We start from the raw sequence: 20,643 nt of genomic DNA on the forward strand, positions 1-20,643 counted from the left end.
AAAAAGTCTCTTGATGAAAGTGAAAGAGGAGAGTGAAAAAGTTGGCTTAAAGCTCAATATTCAGAAAACAATCACGGCATCTGGTCCCATCACTTTATGGGAAATAGATGGAGAAACTGTGGAAACAGCGTCAGACTTTATTTTTTGGGCTCCAAAATCACTGCAGATGGTGACTGCAGCCATGAAATTAAAAGTGGCTTAATCCTTGGAAGGAAAGTTATGATCAACCTAGACAGCATATTCAAAAGCAGAGACATTACTTTGCCAACAAAGGTCCATCTAGTCAAGGCTATGGTTTTTCCAGAGGTCATGTATGGATGTGAGTGTTGGACTGTGAAGAAGGCTGAGCGCCAAAGAATTGACGCTTTTGAACTGTGATGTTGGAGAAGACTCTTGAGAGTCCCTTGGACTGCAAAGGGGTCCAACCAGTCCATCCTAAAGGAGTTCAGTCCTGGGTTTTCATTGGAAGGACTGATGCTGAGGCTGAAACTCCAGTACTTTGGCCACCTCATGAGAAGAGTTGACTCACTGGAAAAGACCCTGATGCTGGGACGGATTGCGGGCAGGAGGAGAAGGGGACGACAGAGGATGAGATGGCTGGATGGCATCACTGACTCAATGGACATGAGTTTAAGTGAACTCCGGGAGATGGTGATGGACAGGGAGGCCTGGTGTGCTACAGTTCATGGGGTTACAAAGCATCGGATATGACTGAGCGACTGAACTGAACTGAACTGAAACAGCCTAAATGAAAAGGAAAATAAAAAAGTATGCATATATAAGCTTTAAAAGTATATATATATGTATATACACTTTGCTGTACATCAGAAACTAACACATTGTAAATCAACTATACTTCAATTAAAAATTAAAAATAATAAAATTATTAAAAAAGTTAAAATAACAAGTTCCTAGACCAATCAAAATATGTAAATATATGTCCAGGCTCTTTTCACGTGTTCAAAGGTAGGTTCCATGGATGCCAATAATAGTAATTATTACTAGTATTATAACAATAATCATAATACTCGCTTGTATTCACATAGTTCCTCATTGTTTAAAAACTATTCTGGGGACTTACCTAGTGGTCCAGTGATTAAGAATCTGTCTTGCAGTGTAGGGGACACAGGTTCAGTCTCTGGTCGGGAAACTAAGATCCCACATGCCACGGAGCAACTAAGCCCAAGCACCACTACTACTGAGCCCTGTGTGTCACAACTAAGACCCAAGGCAGCCAAATAAATATTTTTTAAAAAATCTATTCTATATTAATTTTCTTATTTGAGGCACTCTATATTCATATGAAGAATTACTCTCCAAGTAATACTGCCCCATTTTACAGATGAAGCAATTCAGACAATCGAATGATTTACGCATACAGATATACTTACCTGCAAGACAAACATTGTCTTCTCATGACACTGTTCTAATGAGAAGTTCAGAGAAGTTGCAGACAACTGCAGTATGGTGAGCGTTGAGCTAAAAGTGTACAAGTCACAACTACCAAGTAAGGGGCAGAAAAAACAGACTGGAGGTTTGGGAAGAAGTAAAGTCAAGGAAGTCTTCCAGAAGCAAACAGAGTCTCCTTTCAGTTTCCACTCTCCTGGCTCTGAGAATGTTAGTTTCTACTAAATTAACTTATTTTGTTCTCAGAATATACCAAGTTGATTTGGGGCTTGATAGCATAAACGTTGTAAAATAGTATCATGTAATTTTTAACCTCTAAAGTCAAAGTTTCTCACTCTGATTCTTGTACCAACTGTGTCCCTTACCTGGGTGCTTGCTAAAAGCATGGACTTAGGTAGAGGGAGATGAAGGCTACCTTGGATTTATTTTTTCTAGATCTCGTGGGGGTGAGGTCCAGGAAAATTGCTGCTCTAAGTATGAACTACCTGGAGATTTTGAAGTCAAATATTTACTAGCAAAATAAAAAGGATAATTTTGTTACTGGCTCCCAATGATTCCTGCTTCAATAAGGACTTTTTGTTTGTTTTTTGATAGGGATGGGAGAGAATGTGTATTTGGGGAAATGTATAAATGGTAAATGGGCTTCCCAGATGGCTCAATGGTAAGGAATTCACCTGCCAATGTAGGAGACCGGAGTTCCAACCCTGGATCAGGAAGATTCCCCTTGAAGAGGAAATGGCAACCTGCTCCTGGGGCGGGGGGGGGGGCCGCACAGTCCACGGGATCGCAGAGTCAGACAGGGCTGAGTGACTGAGTCTGCACTTATAAACAATAAATGGTATAAAGAGCATCCCCCACCCCCACCCCAATCACCTACAAGGTGGGTGGCTGAAAAGGCTCCATGTTTGATGACTTATTGAACACAGGGGCAAAGGTATTTGTAACGTCCCAAAGTTCTGAAAGTCCTTTCTCTGAACTTTATGCTGCCATCTTCCAGTGCCCGGCCAGCAGAAGCAGTCATAATGGAGTAGCTAGGATGTGTGGACTTTAGAGAAAGGCTGAAATCAAACCCCAGACCATCAGCCTTGGAGAGGACCAAGTGCTTTATAAAGTCCATTTATAAAGAAGAACTAGAAACAATACTTAACGTCCCAGCTTACTCCCAGTTGTTGGGAGTCTCAATCGAGTTAACACATATAAATGAAATACATCATAAATTACTTAGAACCCTAACACATACATGCATGCCATAACTGCCTATTTAAAGTCAGGCAGTACTCTCTGCTCTTTAATGTCTGCAATAGGTCCCCTTAATAGGGGGGACCTCTTCCGAGGTCAAAACCTCCTCTGAGCGATTATCAGTAGAAAATGAAAAAAATAAATGAAATGCACGACGACCCAGTACAGGGATCGTGGGTTGCAGCTCGGCGGGTTCAAGAAGGTCGAAGGGGTGGGATAGTGGTCTCTCTGCGCCCGGCTCAGAGCACGTGGTCCGCCCCGGCGGGAGCTTCGCGACAGAGGGGGAGGGGAGCAGCGTGGGACTTCGCGGAGGGGGTCCAGGCGGCCCGGGCTACGGTTGGGGAGGCGCCGACTGCGCAGGCTCAGGATAGGCGCAACCACTGCGCAAAGATCCGAAGGGGGAAAGCGTTCACCCGGCTCCATGCTCCCTTTACCTACCTAATGTAAAAGCGAAAGCCGCTCTTTAAAAAAAAAATCCTTTTACGACTGTATAGGGTAGCCGTCCTGGGCAAGTTGCGCATCATAAGAAAGCCTCTTTTCCCAAATTGAAGAAGCCTCTTGCCCCCTCCTCCCCCGTGGAGTCGCAGTGGACCCGCCCCACCTCCCCTCGGCCCCCGGAGGTAGTTTGGCGCCCCCCTCCCCCTCCCCAGTGTCGCGAGTTGGCGCCGCTGCCACCCCCTGGTCCGCGCTCTCGGCCCTTCGGCCGGGCGGTACCCAGCCCTCCCGGCACCCCCCTCCTCTCCTCCCTCCGGCCTGCCCTTCCCCGCGGGACTGCCACCCTCCACCTTCGCCCCAGCCTTCTTCTCTCCCCGCCGGAGCCGCGGAGGCAGCAGTAGCAGCAGCCGCAAGAGGAGGAGCCGGAGGCGGCGGTGGCCGGGGAGCCCATGGCGTACAGTCAAGGAGGCGGCAAGAAGAAAGTCTGCTACTACTATGATGGTGAGACGCCGGGCAGGCGGGAGGGTGGGCGGCCCAGGGCTGTGGCGCCGGGCCCGGAGCCGCATCGGCTCTGCGGCCGCCGTCGCGAGTTGTCGCGCCGGGTGCTGAGGGGTCAGGAGGAGGGACCGACTTTTGGCAGCATCTTAACCCGTTCCCGACCCGACGCCGTCCGGCAGCCTCCTCGGGGAGCTAAACGGACGCCCCACTTTCCCTCCGGCCCCTCTCGTTCCGGCAGTGCGGTCCGCCGCCGGCCTGCCCTGGCTTGGTGCTGGTGCGAAGGGGACGGCCCTTGCTCGCGCCTGTCCCGCCCGCCGCTCGTGGGAGGGAGGTTTTGGGGGTCCCCTGCTCCGGCCGCCTGCACCCGATTTCTCCTCGCGGGCCCAAACAGCTACCCCGGCCCAGACTGCACACAAAGCCCCACGGCCCCGAGAGCTCCGCCCCTCCAGCCCCCATCCCTCCCCTCCCCGCCTCTTCCCTCCTCTGTGTCCCCGGCTGGCCCGAGCGTCTCCTCCTTTTCTCTGCCGCCGGCCTCGCCCTGGACCCCTCGACCGGGTTGGGTGCTGGAGAGTAGCCCCTGAGGGCGGCGGCCCACGTCCACCTGGAGGCTCGTTCGCACCCCTGTTTTGCGTGGGCTCCATCCCTTTCCTTTGTTTGCCGGGTTCTCTGAGCGCCACTTTCTCAGCACTTAAATGAAAGAGCTTCACTTCCTCAATAAATAATAAGGGTTTTCGAGTTTGAGGTAGTCAGTCTTCACGGGAAATGCGACGGTGGTGGGGCAACGTGTTGTCGCTGTTGCTGCTTGTGTTGTACATCAGCCTCAATGGGTCCTGGCTTGCCTCTCTGAGAGGCGGTTACCACCCACTTCTTTGTTGCTCTTTGTTCGATCAGGAAATACACCCTGCTTTGGAGGTGTAGGACCGATAGGTTTGGCATCTGGCTTGCGAAAGCTGTTTCTAGGTGGTGGGAGTCCTGGTGTTGGAAAACTTTGAGGAGTACGGCAGAAAGTACTAAATAATCAGATAAGCTTGAGCTCATGGAACAGTAAATTATAAAAATCAAATTATTTCGTTTTAGAGGTCCTGACTTCATTTGCAATTTGAGCGGTAAGTCTTTTTGAATCCCGTTTCCTGTGCTAGTCTAAATTAAACTAAAAGAAGTGGTTACCTTTTTTATAGTTTGCACGAAGACATTAACTTGGTAAATGGTTCCTAGTTAGGTTACTCTCCAGAGAAGAAATTCTAAAATTTAACAAAGAAGCTAGGTTCAGGGACCTGAAAGTCCATCTGATTTGTGTGAAGCAATAAAAATTTTGGAAGCTGTTTCCTACATTCAATGTATCATAAATCGTAAAATCATAGACTGATGGAAAGATCTTAGAGGACTAGGTCAGAATAAATCTAGACTTTAATTTTAAAATGGCCATATCATGTCTCTTCAGTTAGCAAGCATGAATCATTTTCATCCCTGTTTATATAAAATAACCACCTGTGTAATTTGTGGAAAAATCTAAAATCTTACAGAAGAAATCTAAGTGTTAAATATTAACAGCCATGTTTTTAAAATATTTTTTGAGAAGACTGCATGTATATGTGATACAAATTGATTTGAAATTATGCCATCATGAAGGGGTGGAGATGGGAGTAGATTTTAATTTTAATGTAAATTACTGAAGTTCCCTTTAGAGTTAATTTTTAAGAGTTCATGCATATTTTGGGTCACTGGCCTTGACTTGGGTTCCATGACCAAACTGAAAAAGTAAATAACCATGTGTGTAAGTTAATTTTTAAAATTATATTGTTTCTAAAGTTTAGAGATGTGTTAGCAGGGCTTGGGGTAGAGAAGAAGGGTTTTAAAAGGTTAGGGTAACTGGTACTAAGGCTCTGCCTGCAGCTGTTAGTTGCTGTTGACAGTGATAGACTCTGATGAAGTGAGCTGCTTGAAACTTCTTGTCACCAGGCTTGAACTGCAGAACCAGAAGGTACACTTAAGTAGCAGTTTTATCAACAGCTATTCTTTTCCTGGGCCCATTTACAGTGAGCCTTCATTGAGGGGATGGGAGCAAGTATTGATCCCAAGGGCAGGATGCAGACTTGATAGAAAGAGTAATCTTTGTGATTTAGTCAATACTTTATAGTGGACCATTCCGCTGCTTCATCTGATGGCCAACAGCAGGTGTATAATTGAATGTTTAGATGTCTCTGGTTAGGTTATCTGTCTTTTGTCTATGGCTCTTCCTTGACCAATTTTTAGAATGGAATATGTAATTGCTTACATTGGGAATATGCTTTGGGTTCTTTTTGTGAGGGTGGGCTAATAAAATATTTTGCACAGGTTATTAAAATGAATAGGTATCATTATGCTAATTCTTTGTAGGTGATAGTATGTTAAGCTGTGGATAGTTAATTCCAAAAGCTTAGATTTTCATCACCAGGAAAACCCTATTTTGTCAGCTTATAAGGATAGTGATAGTAGTTTTTTTTTTCAATTGTGAGGAAAGAGCTTGTACATCAGAGAACTGACTCTAAGATAGACAAACATCCAGTATTCCTTGCCAGGGGAAGTCCTGTGGACAGAGGAGCCTGGCAGGCTATAGTCCACAGGGTCTCTCAAACACCACATGGCAGCTAAGCAACAACATCAGTGTCGAAAATAATAGTGTCAGTGTCAATAATCTATAAAACTAGAATAGCTGTTTTTAATTTGTTGTAAAGGAAGTAGAAGGAAGAAAGATCAAGAGGGAAGCAGTGAGGTATAGCGAATTCTGCAGCCATAGGGATCCTCCTACCTTTAGGCTTACTGGGACCAGTAGGCCTACTCTTGGTGACAGAGAGTGTCTAGCAAATGGAAGGGACTTCTAAAGACGTATGTTCTTTTCTCTGTTCACATTACAGACTCAGTATCATACCATTTAGGCCACTGGAATGAGAGTTTCAAGGCATTGATGGATGAAATATCCTTAGACCTTTGAGGAAAAGTAAGAGAAGTTTTGGGGCTTCCCCACTGGCTCATGGGTTAAAAAGCTACAGGCAATGCAGGAGATGCAGGTTTGATCCCTGGGCGGGGAAGATCCCCTGGAGAATGGAAAAGCAACCCACTCTAGTATTCTTGCCTGGAGAGCCGCATGGACAGGGGAGGCTGGCAAGCTACGGTCCATAGGGTTGCCAACAGTCGGACATGACGGAAGCAACTGCACGCACAAGAGAAATTTTTACTTTTGCAGCTTCTGGCTCATGACTCGTTTCCTAAATCTTGATCATCTAGTATATACTGCAAGATTGTTGATAATCTATTAAACGATATAGTTATATATCCCTTCTGGCTTTAAAATAATGTGATTTCTAGGAATTCCCTGGTAGTCAAGTGGTCATGGAGCTTCCCCTGCAAGGGGCGTGGTTTCAGTCCCTGGTCAGGGAACTAAGATCCCACATGCCACATGGCAAAAGAGAAAAAAATAAAATGATGTGATTTCTGTACTTAAATATAATTAGCAAACGAAGCTGTGCTAGGCTCTGATACATGTACATGTATCTGTATGTACTGATACATACATCAGTAATACTTTATCAAGAAATGTTAACTGTAGTTTGCTTTAAATTAGCTTGAGGCCAGTTACCTTTAGTATCTATTTTATTGTATATACAATATATTAATAATAAGGTTGTATATCACAATTTATATGATTATATGCATTGCTCGGTGTTGTATTTTTCTGATAGGGTTCTCTGATAGGGTTCATCATAAGATTTGGAGAAAAGTGGTTCAGAGAAAATCACTCAGCACTGCACAAAGATAGACTATAAAAGTTACCAATATCAAGTCTCCCAGTATACACCGAGTCTACTGTAGCACATTATAAGAATTCTGCTTGGCAGTCAACTATTGGCAGATTTCCTTAGATTTTATTTATAACAGTGATGCCAGAGCCTTTTGCTGCTGCTGCTTAGTTGCTCAGCTGTGTCCGACACTGTGCAACCCTATGGACTGCAGCCTGTCAGACTCCTCTGTCCATGGGATTCTCTAGGCAGGAGTATTGGAGTGGGTTGCCATGCCCTCCTCCAAGGGATCTTCCTGACCCAGGGATCAAACCTGGGTCTCCTGCATTACAGGCAGATTCTTTACTGCTGAACCACCAGGGAAGCCCAAGCCTTTTGCTAGGTAGTCTTTAATATATCTGCATGGGTTCTTAGATATAGTATAAACATTATTATCCATGAAATAGGTAATCTTTTCTTTGGAGGCAATCTGGATACTGAATTATAGCAGTAGTTCATAAATACCAGTGGTTTTATTCCACATCATTTATTTAAACATGGCAAAACATAAGACTGAGATTTTCATATACTTGAATTCTCTTTCCCAAGGTTTTTTTTTTTTTTACCATTTTCTTCCTTCAGATTTCACCTTAACAGAGAAGCTTTTCCCTTTTACCTTAATCCCTGTTACTGTTTTTCTGCTATCAATTACACCTAATTTTTGTCTTCCTACTGTAGTATAAACTTCATGAGGATAAAATCTGTTTTGCTGATGTCTATACTTCTACCATTTCATACTGTTCATGGGGTTCTCAAGGCAAGAATACTGAGTTCAGTTCAGTTGCTCAGTTGTGTCCGACTCTTTGTGACCCCATGAATTGCAGCACGCCAGGCCTCCCTGTCCATCACCAACTCCCAGAGTTCACTCAGACTCACATCCATCAAGTCAGTGATGCCATCCAGCCATCTCATCCTCGGTCGTCCCCTTCTCCTCCTGCCCCCAATCCTTCCCAGCATCAGAGTCTTTTCCAATGAGTCAACTCTTCGCGTGAGGTGGCCAAAGTACTGGAGTTTCAGCTTTAGTGTCAGTCCTTCCAAAGAAAGTGGTTTGCCATTCCCTTCTCCAGTGGACCGCATTCTGTCAGACCTCTCCACCATGACCCGCCCGTCTTGGGTGGCCCCACATGGCATGGCTTAGTTTCATTGAGTTAGACAAGGCTGTGGTCCTAGTGTGATTAGTTTGGCTAGTTTTCTGTGATTATGGTTTCAGTGTGTCTGCCCTCTGATGCCCTCTTGCAACACCTACCGTCTTACTTGAGTTTCTCTTACCTTGGACGTGGGGTATCTTTTCACGGCTGCTCCAGCAAAGCGCAGCCACTGCTCCTTACCTTGGATGAGGGGTATCTCCTCACGGCCACCTCTCCTGACCTTGAACGTGGAGTAGCTCTTCTCAGCCCTCCTGCTCCCACACAGCCACCGCTCCTTGGACATGGGGTTGCTCCTCTCAGCCACCACCCCTGAACTCGGGCGTGGGGTTGCTCCTCCTGGCCTCTACCCCTGGCCTCTGGCGTGGGGTGGCTCCTTATGGCAGAAAGTGAACAGGAACTAAAAAGCCTCTTAATGAAAGTGAAAGAGGAGAGTGAAAAAGTTGGCTTAAAGCTCAAAATTCAGAAAACGAAGATCATGGCATCTGGTCCCATTACTTCATGGGAATTAGATGGGGAAACAGTGGAAACAGTGTCAGACTTTATTTTTGGGGGCGCCAAAATCACTGCAGATGGTGATTGCAGCCATGAAATTAAAAGACGCTTACTCCTTGGAAGGAAAGTTATGACCAACCTAGACAGCATATTCAAAAGCAGAGAACAAAGGTCCTTACCTTGCGAACAAAGGTCTGTCTAGTCAAGGCTATGGTTTTTCCATCATGTATGGATGTGAGAGTTAGACTGTGAAGAAAGCTGAGCGCCGAAGAATTGATGCTTTTGAACTGTGGTGTTGGAGAAGACTCTTGAGAGTCCCTTGGACTGCAAGGAGATCCAACTAGTCCATCCTAAAGGAGATCAGTCCTGGGTGTTCTTTGGAAGGAATGATGCTAAAGCTGAAACTCCAATACTTTGGCCACCTCATGAGAAGAGTTGACTCATTGGAAAAGACCCTGATGCTGGGAAGGATTGGGGGCAGGAGGAGAAGGGGATGACAGAGGATGAGATGGCTAGATGGCATCACTGACTTGATGGATGTGAGTCTGAGTGAACTCTGGGAGTTGGTAATGGACAGGGATCACAAAGAGTCAGACACGACTGAGCAACTGAACTGAACTGAACTGATACTTCTACCAGCCTTAATAAAGATATAGGGTTTCTTGCATTATTGATGAATAAATGATAAATACCTTATACTTTTACAGCTGGATTCCACTCAAGTTACAGACAGGCAGGATGAGTGGCATTTTATTTATTTTCTCCATGAAAATAGATTTGTGTATCTGACTCAGCTCACCATCTATCCTTTCTACATAGTCTAGTTTTAATGTCCAAGGAGAGAGCAACACCTGGTACCTAAAAGATTTTTCTTTTTTCCTTTGGTGACACAAGTTTTGAACTATTGCCACTGCTACCATAAAGAAAGAAAAGAAAGGGTTTCTCTGATACCAAAAAAAAAAGTATTAGTAATTAACAAAAACTTTAAATGCTTGTGTTGACACATCCTTAAAGGAAACTATTGCGATTGGGGAGAAAGGTTATCTCTTTGGATATGATAATAGCATTGAAAGGTGGATGAGATCAGATTTAAAGTTCAAGTGTTGGGGTGGTGTCAATTTTGAGTTCAGAAATATTAAGTGGAGTTAAAGTCCTTAATCTGTGTTGTGTAGACAAAAGATTGAAATCCTAAGAAGAAAATAAAAGACTATGTTAGAAATAAATACTGGAGAGAGTGTGCAAAAAAGGGAACCCTTCTACACTGTTGATTGAAATGTAAATTGATACAGCCACTATGGAGAACAGTATCGAGGCTTTCCTTAAAAATCTAAAAATGGAGGTACCTTATGATTCAGCAATCCCACTCCTAGGCATATATCTGAAGAAGATTCCCTAGAGGAGTAATTGGCACCCCACTCCAGTATTCTTGCAGGAGAATCCCATGGACAGAGGAGCCGGGCAGGCTACAGTCGATAGGGTCACAAAAAGTCAGACATGATTGAGCAGAGAGGCATATATCTGGAGAAACCTGACTTGAAAAGATACACGTCCCCCGGTGTTTATTGCAGTACTGTTTACAGTCATCACGACATGGAAGGAGCCTAACTGTCCACTAACAAAAGAGTGGCTAAAGAAAATGCAACACACACACACACACACTAATGATGGAATGTTACTCAGTCGTAAAAAGAATGAAATAATGCCATTTGCAGCAACATGGATGGACTTAGAGATGTCTTGCCAAGTGAAAGGTAAGTCAGAGAAAGACAAATATCATGATACCATTTGTGTGTGGAACCTAAAAAGATAATATAGATGAATTTATGTACAAAACAGATTCAGACTTAGGAAACAAATTTATGGCTACCAGAGGGGAAGGGTGGGAAGGGGGGATAAATTGGGAGTTTGTGATTAACATCTACAAACTATTGTATATAAAATAGATAATCGGTATAATACTGTATGGCACAGGGAAGTCTACTTAATGTCCTGTAGTCACCTATATGGGAAAAGAGTGTGAAAAAGAATAGATAGATGTGTGAGTATGCTTGAATCACTTTTCCGTACACTTGAAACTAACATGACATTGTAAATCAACTATACTCCAATATAAAAAATATTTTTAATTACAAATGTTTTTAAGAAGGAAAGGTAGGACTATGTTGGATAGTAAGTGAGGGGACCTTGGTAGGGTAAATTTAGACAAGGCAAGCCCCTGAAGGCATAGAATGGGGCAGCCTCCTTAAAAGAGTTTTCTTTCATAAGACACTGCAGACTTCAAAGGCTGCATAGTTAGAAGAGACCTGGTGTGCTTAACAGAGAGGAAGCTAAGGGGAAGACATGGGAAACTATAGGTTCAGGCCAGGCAGTAGAGGGCCAGACCACCCAAGACTGTGTGGTTAGAGATTTGGACTTTATTCAGGAAGCAGAAAGCCACTGAAGTTTTTTTAAGTGTCTGGAAAGTAGAGAAAGGATGAGAAAGTGATAGAATGTAAGACTGAAAGTAAGAATTGAGTATATATTGGTCCACATACAAAGTAATGAATGCAACTGATAGACATGGACATATTTAAAGAGAGATTTTAGGAGTAAAACTGATAGAATTTGTTGATTGGGTTGGAAATGGAGTTGGGACTTTGTGATCACTAAATTAAAGATGCCTCCTAAGTTTCTGAATTTTGAGCAGTTAGGTGCCTTATTCCTGACAGAAGAGGATTTAGAGCAGCACTGTTGATTCACTTACTTACTCAAGCACCCGCCTGGCACACAGTAGGCTCTTGATGTGTGAGATGAATGAATGAACTGGAAAGACTTGATAAATAAAGGTTGGTGGAAGAATGGCTGTGGGGTGGTATGAAATCCAGGAAAGTGGTATCATGGAAACCAAGACAGTATTTCAAGAAGCAGCCAGTGTGTTAAAGTCACTAGTGGTCTATCTAGTCTATGGAAGACAAAAATAATACAGTAGCTCTCTGTTTTTTCTTGAATCATTTTTTCATCAACTTTTCTTTAGGCATAAAGGTTAATTTCATAGTCCTGAAATCCAAAATTATCTGAAAAGTGAAAACAAAATTTTACAACTCATTTGGAATCAAAGCTTAACTTGAATTAATATTTACCATCTTTTTTATCATCCACTTATTTTGAATATTTAGACATTTTTGCTGCAGAAATATTAATGTTTGCTTACAGAATGCGGCCCAGACTTAAGGTTGCCACATAATATGTGGCAGATACATCATATTACATTTATAAAATCAAATATATCTAGTCTCCAGAACTTTAAAGAAAAGAGATTGTAGACCTTAGTAGCCACTTCTATTCTGGGAGCTTCTTGAAGAATGAGCAGTTTTGAAAATTTTGCAGGTAATGCCTAAATCTTTTTGTTAATTACTTCACATTGACAAAGTTTGTTGTATTCAAGGAACCACTTCAAAGCTAATTTTTCTGAATACTTATTTCACTGGTAAAGCATTGTTTAGTATTATGATGAAAATCAGGGTAACATTTTAAATGCCCAAATTACATTGTGTCCTTGCTCAGTTGTGTCTGACTCTTTGCGACTGCATGGTCTGTAACCTGCCAGGCTCCTCTTTCCATGGAATTTTTCAGACAAAAATATTGGAGTCGGTTGCCATTTCCTAGCTAGGAGATCGCCCCGACTCAGGGGTTGGACCCATGTCTCCTGCACTGGTACTGCACCACCTGGGGAGCCCCCAAATTACATTACTGACCATTTACATGAGGTGAATGAAATCCATAGGTTTTTGCAACTAAGGAAAGCTATTTTATCTGTATGGAAAAGTGGATGTCTGCAAAGCAGTCATGTAGAGAATTTTGTGATAGAGGGTCAAGCAGTTCTTCTAGTACTCCCTTACGTTTTGGAAGAATTCTTCATAAACCAAATAGCAGTTGTCTGTAGCTTGGCTGCCTTTGTGGACGTGTGTCATTTACGTAGTATGCATATTCTTGGTAGAACTGGGCCCCCAAAGTATAGCCAAGAAACTTGTTGAAAGCTGTGTATATTCATATAAAATTTGAGGACCCTGTTGGTAGATAGGTAGTTTTTTAAGGTTCATTTTCTTTAAATGTTTGTATTCCATTTTGTATCCTTTTCTTGTCAGGCTTCCCCCTACCATTTCTCTCTAGTGAGCGTAAGTGCCGTTACTTTCGCAGTAGCTGTACTTAAGAAGATGGGCGGAGTTGCTCTGCCTGAGTTTGAACCTAGCTCTTCTACTTGCTAGCTGTGTGGCTTTCACAATATCACATGACTCATTTACATCTCTCCATCTTCACTTTAATAAAATAGGAACAGTAATCATATTAATAATACCTACAACATAGGGTTGCTGAAAAGATGAACAGATGATACATGTGAAGTGCTTAGAATGGTGCCTTCTCAGGTGCTCTGAATAAATGCTAATCACTGCTAACATCTTTTTTTTCAAGCCCTCGTGCTGAGAAATTACAGCTATACTTTCCTTTTGTAGATTATTGTTGTCTTATTATTCATTCAGTTCAGTCCAGTCGCTCTGTCGTGTCCAACTCTTTGCAACCCCATGGATTGCAGCATGTCAGGCTTCCCTGTTCATCACCAACTCCTGGAGTTTACTCAAACTCATGTCCATTGAGTTGGTGATGCCATCTAACCATCTCATCCTCTGTGGTCCCCTTCTCCTGCCTTCAGTTTTTCCCAGCATCAGGGTCTTTTCAGATGAGTCAGTTCTTTGCATCAGGTGGCCCAAGTATTGGAGTTTCATCTTCAACATCAGTCCTTCCAATGACTATTCAGGACTGATTTCCTATAGGATGGATTGGTTGGATCTCTTTGCAGTCCAAGGGGCTCTCAAGAGTTTTTTCCAACACCACAGTTCAAAAGCATCAGTTTTGGTGCTCTTTATAGTCCAGCTCTCACATCCATACAGGACTATTAGAAAAACCATAACTTTGACTCAACATACCTTTGTTGGCAAAGTAATGTCTCTGCTTTTTAATATGCTGTCTAGATTGGTCATAACTTTTCTTCCAAGGAGCAAGCATCTTTTAATTATTAGATTAGCGATAGCTTTTTATTGAATTCTCAGTATGTACATAACTAGAGTATTTGATCTTAAGATATGGATATTAGAGACATTTCATCTTGATAATTTTTACACAGAGGAGATGGAAGTTATGTGAAGACTGTGTGTGCTCAGTTGCTCGATGGTGTCCAACTCTTTGCGATCCTGTGGACTGTAGCCCACCAGGCTATGTCCATGGGATTTTCCAGGCAAGAATACTGGAGTGGGTTGCCATTTCCCACTCCAGGGGATCTTCCTGACCCAGGGATCGAACCTGCATCCCTTGCGTCTCCTGCATTGACAGGTGGATTCTTTACCGCTGTAACACCTGGGAAGCTAGAGAGTCTTTATTCTTATTCTTGTTATCTCCTTTAGTAGGGATGATAGCTTAGAAATACCTTCCTTGTGTTAACTTAGGCCTGTGATACTTTGTAAATCTAGTGGGCTTTCCATATTTAAGAATTCACTGAGACCAGGATGCTTTCAAGGAACTTTATGTGTATTGTCATGATGTAAAGCAGAGCTTTACAGCTAGGAAATTAACTGTTAGTTTCCTGTACTCTCATAGCCTCTGAACTGTGATAAATGCAGAACCGTATCCCCATAGCTCTGCTTTGGTACTTGTCTGTATTGTCTTGTCTTAGATTTATTGTTGGCACAGATTAAGAAAGGTTGACTGTGTATATGTATGAATTGTTTTCAGAGGAAAGCTTGTTTTGAAGATGAAGAGTTAAGTAAATTAAAGGTGCAGCACCAACAAAATCAGTTAGTACTAGTATTAGAAACTAGTATGTTACAATGTTGTAAAAGTGAATGTTCATCCTGAACTACTATTAAAATATATGGAAGAGAGAAGCAGAAGTTTTTAATTCAGTGTCATTAAACAAACCAAAAAAAGTGTGTATTTAGGCAGGATTTTGAAAGATATTTTTGAACTAGAAAGGGAGTAAACATCATTCTTTATCTCTAGTTTTTATTATTTATTAGTTTTATTTATTTAAGATGAGTTCAAACCATTGCAATCAGATTGGCTCAAATTTTAGACTTGGTTATTTAAAAACTAGAATTAGTACTGAAAGTAATTTCTAATAAACATTGTTGTAAAAATTGCCCATTGCATTAGAAAAATGGTGTATATTTAAGTGGCATCCTTAACACTTTTTATTATAGAAACACTGGCTCTTTACGTACCTAAAAGTATTTTATTGGAATTTGGTAGGCAAAAATCTGGGATTTTGGTGTTAAAGTAAACCTTATATGTAAATTGTTAAGACCTGGAATATGATATATCATAAAAGATAGGAATTATAATTTTTTAATCATGAAGAAAGAGGCAAAATATTCTCATTAGCCTGAAAAATGTAGTAAGTATGTCATAAGAAAACTTTATTTAGGATCCCAGTTTCAGTTACCAAAATTCCTTATTGACCAATATGGATGTATAAAACATTTCAGCCTCCGTAATACCAACTATACAGGGTTTGAGGATGCCAGTGAATCATCTAAGAAGCAATAAGTCATACTCATGAAACTCCTTACGTACCTTACGCATCTGAATTTGCCATTGAATACTAAAAGCAGGTGTCACTTTAAGGAATAGTAACTCCTTTTTGTAATTTGAGTAAAGAATATTTTATTTATGCTAATCCCAAACTTCTAGTAAACTAAAAATCAGAAAAGCTTGCTGGCCTTAATATTTGAACAAACATAATGTATTGATGGAGTCCTGACTGTGTAAAAGCATGCATAGTATCTTGGTTTTCTAATAGTTTGAGAGTTTCAAAATGTAATATCATTATTTAATATTTTTTAAAAAGCTTATTTTATTTGGGTGACATCTTCTAATAGTGAACAATAAGTAGTTCATTAAGATTCTCTTGTCTGTATTGTTCATTTTGTCTTTCCTTTTTTAGGTGATATTGGAAATTATTATTACGGACAGGGTCATCCCATGAAACCTCATAGGATCCGCATGACCCATAACTTGCTGCTAAATTATGGCTTATATAGAAAAATGGAAATATATGTGAGTATACCTTTTGCTAAATATTCAGTTTTCTTTGTTTTTTACCATTGCTTTGAAACTTTGTTTTCAAAGTTGGAGGGCTTTTAGCAGATGAAAAGGACTGGAAGGAAACAGAAAGTCCTCTTTCTTTGTTTCAGTTTTCAGAGAGAACTTGAGAATGTGGGAGCTGTGGCCTCCTTTTTCCCTTTTTCCTTCAACCATTTTAAAAAAACAGTCTCCCTCCCCCAGGTTTTCCCATAACTAGAGACCAACTCAATTTAGCATACTAAATATTTTTGTTAAAATAATTATTGACCTGTCTATGCTGCTGAAGAGTTGATCTGGGACTATTACCACAGAATTAGGAAGAAAATTAATTGTACAAATATTTGTTGGCATATGAAACACTGTATTAGTAAGCATGCAAAGTGTCTGTTGTGCAGAAAAGATAAGAATGTAGACAGACAGATATAAGATGTGACAGTTCCTGTCTGCTGGGGAGAATAGGACAGCTTGGAGCAGTGAGCAATGTTGGGCAATATATGTAAGCTTCTTTCTTTGAGATTATAAACATTTAGAGAAGAGTTGAATAGGACTTGCATTCAGGAAGCCTTGTGGAAGAAGGGTGTCATAAATGAAGTGAACTTCCTGGGAACAAGGATGATTAGGATAGTCAAAGGAAAAGGAAGAGAGGTCATGAACTAATAGAAAATGAGTCTCATTTTACCTGGATGAGTCTCAGCCTTCCTGAAAATTAATGGTCAGTGATGAAATTACTGGCAATGGAGCAGAAGGTTTATGGTAGAAAATGTTAGAAAGTAGAGTCTTTAGAAGGATGTTAGAAAGTAGAGTCTTTAGAAGGATTGAGCCATTTCCACTAAAAAAAAGGAGTGATTAATTCACAGTTGGTGTTAGACCTGTGTAATCCTTTTAAAAGGAATATTGTTTTTGAAATTGATTACTGCTTTCTAAAACACATATGTATAAATTTGGATTTGCTTTGAAATGTATCTCTTTTATTCTGGCAGACCTAGTTCTTTTGAGAGTAGTGGTAGGGGACATTGTATACTTTGTGTTTGGTAACCTTGATCTAACCAGTTGTAATTCCACAATTCTGACATTTATTTTTCTTCACAGAGGCCCCATAAAGCCACTGCTGAAGAAATGACAAAATACCACAGTGATGAGTACATCAAATTTCTACGTTCAATAAGACCAGATAACATGTCTGAGTATAGTAAGCAGATGCAGAGATGTACGTTTCTTTGTTAAAAGTATATATTAGTAGTGATAAGTATAAATAAGTACTTTCAGAACTTGCAATTAGAGTTACCTAAATCTAGATATTTTCCTGATCTAATTATTTTTATTATTTATTTATTTTTAAAAGTCCCTGTGACAATACTAAAGCTGCTTTAAAAAAAAAAAAAAAAAACAGCCTGCCTACCTGAAGCTTATTGGTCTGCCGAACTGCCAAAGAGCCATTTGGATGTTCTTTGCTCTTTGGTTTGGTTCCATGTTAACTTTGAGATAGTGGATGTTGGTAGGGAAACCTCATTCCCCTGCTTTTAAAAATATGACTGTACTTTGGCAGTAGTTTGGTGTGTATGTTTCTTGTCTTCTATTTGTGTGCTTTAATCCAGACTATTCCAGAAAGTTCCAAAAAAGCAAAACTTGAATTTACTTCTTGTGGGCAGCTGTTTACATTGCATTTACAACTATCTGCTGGTGTTACTTAAGTTACTTCAGTCGTGTCCGACTCTGTGCAACCCCATAGACAGCAGCCCACCAGGCTCCCCCGTCCCTGGGATTCTCCAGGCAAGAACACTGGAGTGGGTTGCCATTTCCTTCTCCAATGCATGAAAGTGAAGTTGCTCAGTTGTGTCCGACTCCTAGTGACCCCATGGACTACAGCCCACCAGGCTTCTCCGTCCATGGGATTTTCCAGGCAAGAGTACTGGAGTGGGTTGTTATTGCCTTCTCCATTACAACTATCTACTTTCAACTTAATACAACTTATTTCAACTTAATACAGCTATTATTGTATTAAATATTGTGAGTAATCAGAGATGATTTAAATATATGGGAGGATGTTCCATTGGTTGTATGAAAATACTGTATGAGGGATTTGAGCATCCCCAGAATTTGCTATCATCCGGGTCCTAAAAACAATACCTTGTTGATACCAAGGGACAATTGTACGTATATCTTTATTTCCCTTTGTTGTATCAATGAAGCTTTTGACTCTCTTCTACACAGTGTTATCTTTTGTAGATATTTTATTATTAGAGATTGAATGCAAGAAGATAGAGTGCAAGATGTCTTTCTAAAATGACTAGAACAATGTTTTTTGTTTTTGTTTTTGTTTTTTTTTAATTTAATTTTATTTTATTTTATTTTATTTTTTAATTTTAAAATCTTTAATTCTTAAAGCTTGATACTGGCGTTCATTCCGATGTTTTTATTGATGGACTTCATTAATGATTTTGTTAAAAGAAAACAGTATTATTTGTTCAGTAATACTAAATTAAGTGTAGTTGCTAGACATCTTATAAATTCATAGAATTTGATGTACATTTTGTTTGTCTCATTTGATTCAATAAGATGTTGTATTACAAATATTAATAGATATTATTTGCCCCTGTTTTTTCAATGGGGATTTAGGCTTAGATTAAGTCATAGTTAGCCCTAAGGTAAAATGAACTAACAGGATTGGTTTTAAATTTACATAATACTGAATTGTATTAAGATAATGATCATATCTGAATAGCAGAAAGCCAAAATGCATACGTTAAAATAAATTAAGGATGTGCAAACCTATACAAAGTAATGACCCTTTTTCTTGAAGAGGATATAAATTGAGGGGTGAGGAGAACTGAGAATGGGTTGTACTTCTATGTCCATTTCATCCTCTCAGTACCAAGAAGCTAAATATGTTGTGATGTGCTGTGTATCTGTATGCGCGTGTTGTCTCCTTGTGCCTTAAGTGTCTCTTTCATCTGTATCTTGGCTGTCATGAGCTTAAGGAATTCTTACCATCTTTTAAGATTAACACTAACCATGGATGTGGGCAACCAGCTGTTACATTTTTTTGGTGATCAGTACATTTCAAAGTTATGGATGTTCTGTATACTTAAAGGAGTTTTAAAGAATGTAAATCATAAAGCAATTGAGCTTAAATTTAAATTTTTTAGGATTTTGATTAATTTACTGTTCTATATTTAAGGAGAAATGCCTAGGAAATTTAACCTCTTATTTTAATTAAATAACCCCAAATACCTTTTCTATTTTGATAGCTATTGATTTGTTTAAAAAGCAGATATTTTCCACAGATAATCATGTTAAGAATTGGTGGTGGTATTTCAGACATAATATTTTAACTGCCTTGGATAAAATTGCAAACTTTACTACTATGATATGTATGTTTTATGATTGCATCAAACAAATGGTATTTTTAGGATATAGTTTTTGTAAGAAAAGGCTTTCATTGATTCACAGAATGGATTGAAATTAATGAAATCCGTCTTCCACAGTTAATGTCGGAGAGGACTGTCCAGTGTTTGATGGACTTTTTGAGTTTTGTCAGCTTTCAACTGGTGGCTCAGTTGGTAAGTGTCTTGATTTCGTCAAATTTAAAAGTTGATTTAAACTTGTGTGTGTTTTTTGAGATATTTGTTTGTCTACAGTTACAGTTGTTTTCAATGGCGCGCACCCCCCCCCCCCAGTTTTGTGATCATAATGTCGCAAACTTTTTATTTGCAGCTTTTTACTTCAGTTGCATTTTCACTTAGAGACTTCTTTTTCGTCCCTTTCTTCTAGCTACCATTGTCACTACCGCTTTCCAGCTATGTGCTCTTATTTAACCAGATCACAGCTACAGGAAAATAGTTACCTAAAGAGAAGCTGTTAGTGCCCATGGCAGTGATCCTCTTATGATTTTATACTCATTTGCTTATGCATGACATCCTCTTTCCTCTAGGGCTTTTGTCTAGTTATAGTAACTTTTAATTTTGAACATTTAAAAATTTCTCCTATCTTTAATTGTTAGCTGGTGCTGTGAAGTTAAACCGACAACAAACTGATATGGCTGTTAACTGGGCTGGAGGATTACATCATGCTAAGAAATCAGAAGCATCAGGATTCTGTTATGTTAATGATATTGTGCTTGCCATCCTTGAATTACTAAAGTAAGTTCATTGTGTTTGACATTTTTCCTGTAAAAAGTGCTTTAATTCATAATAAAAACCTGTGCCTTTTTTAAAACATAAACAATGGGTTGAAAATAGTGAAAAAATCATGTACAGATTCATTCCAAACCATTGTAAAAATGTAGGAAATTTGGCTAGTTCTTGGATTATTAAGAATGAGAAGTGCATATTGATGTCTGAGAGTTTATTCAGTACCTTCCTAAAAGTATTAGAAGTAGCTTGACAGTTTAGATTGAAGATGTAGTTCTAACTGTTGAAAAAAAATGACGTGACCCTAGAAGTTTGTGTTTTAACATTTTGTAAGTTTTAACTTTCAAGAAAAAAATTTTGAAACCT

General features: G+C 40.2%; 1 protein-coding gene across 1 annotated transcript in view; it reads left to right on the forward strand.

Annotated features, from left to right (window-relative positions):
* Positions 1-3,315: 3,315 nt before the first annotated feature.
* The window catches only part of HDAC2 (histone deacetylase 2), a 33,859-nt gene continuing 16,531 nt past the window's right edge, over positions 3,316-20,643 (forward strand). Inside the window, exons 1-5 of the mRNA XM_052645688.1 lie at positions 3,316-3,582; positions 16,008-16,120; positions 17,237-17,354; positions 19,633-19,707; positions 20,148-20,286. Coding sequence (XP_052501648.1) covers positions 3,531-3,582; positions 16,008-16,120; positions 17,237-17,354; positions 19,633-19,707; positions 20,148-20,286 — 497 coding nt within the window. The 5' untranslated portion in view covers positions 3,316-3,530. The remainder of the gene's footprint in view (positions 3,583-16,007; positions 16,121-17,236; positions 17,355-19,632; positions 19,708-20,147; positions 20,287-20,643) is intronic.

Source organism: Budorcas taxicolor, chromosome 9 (assembly GCF_023091745.1).
Source record: "Budorcas taxicolor isolate Tak-1 chromosome 9, Takin1.1, whole genome shotgun sequence".
Lineage (NCBI taxonomy): Eukaryota > Metazoa > Chordata > Mammalia > Artiodactyla > Bovidae > Budorcas > Budorcas taxicolor.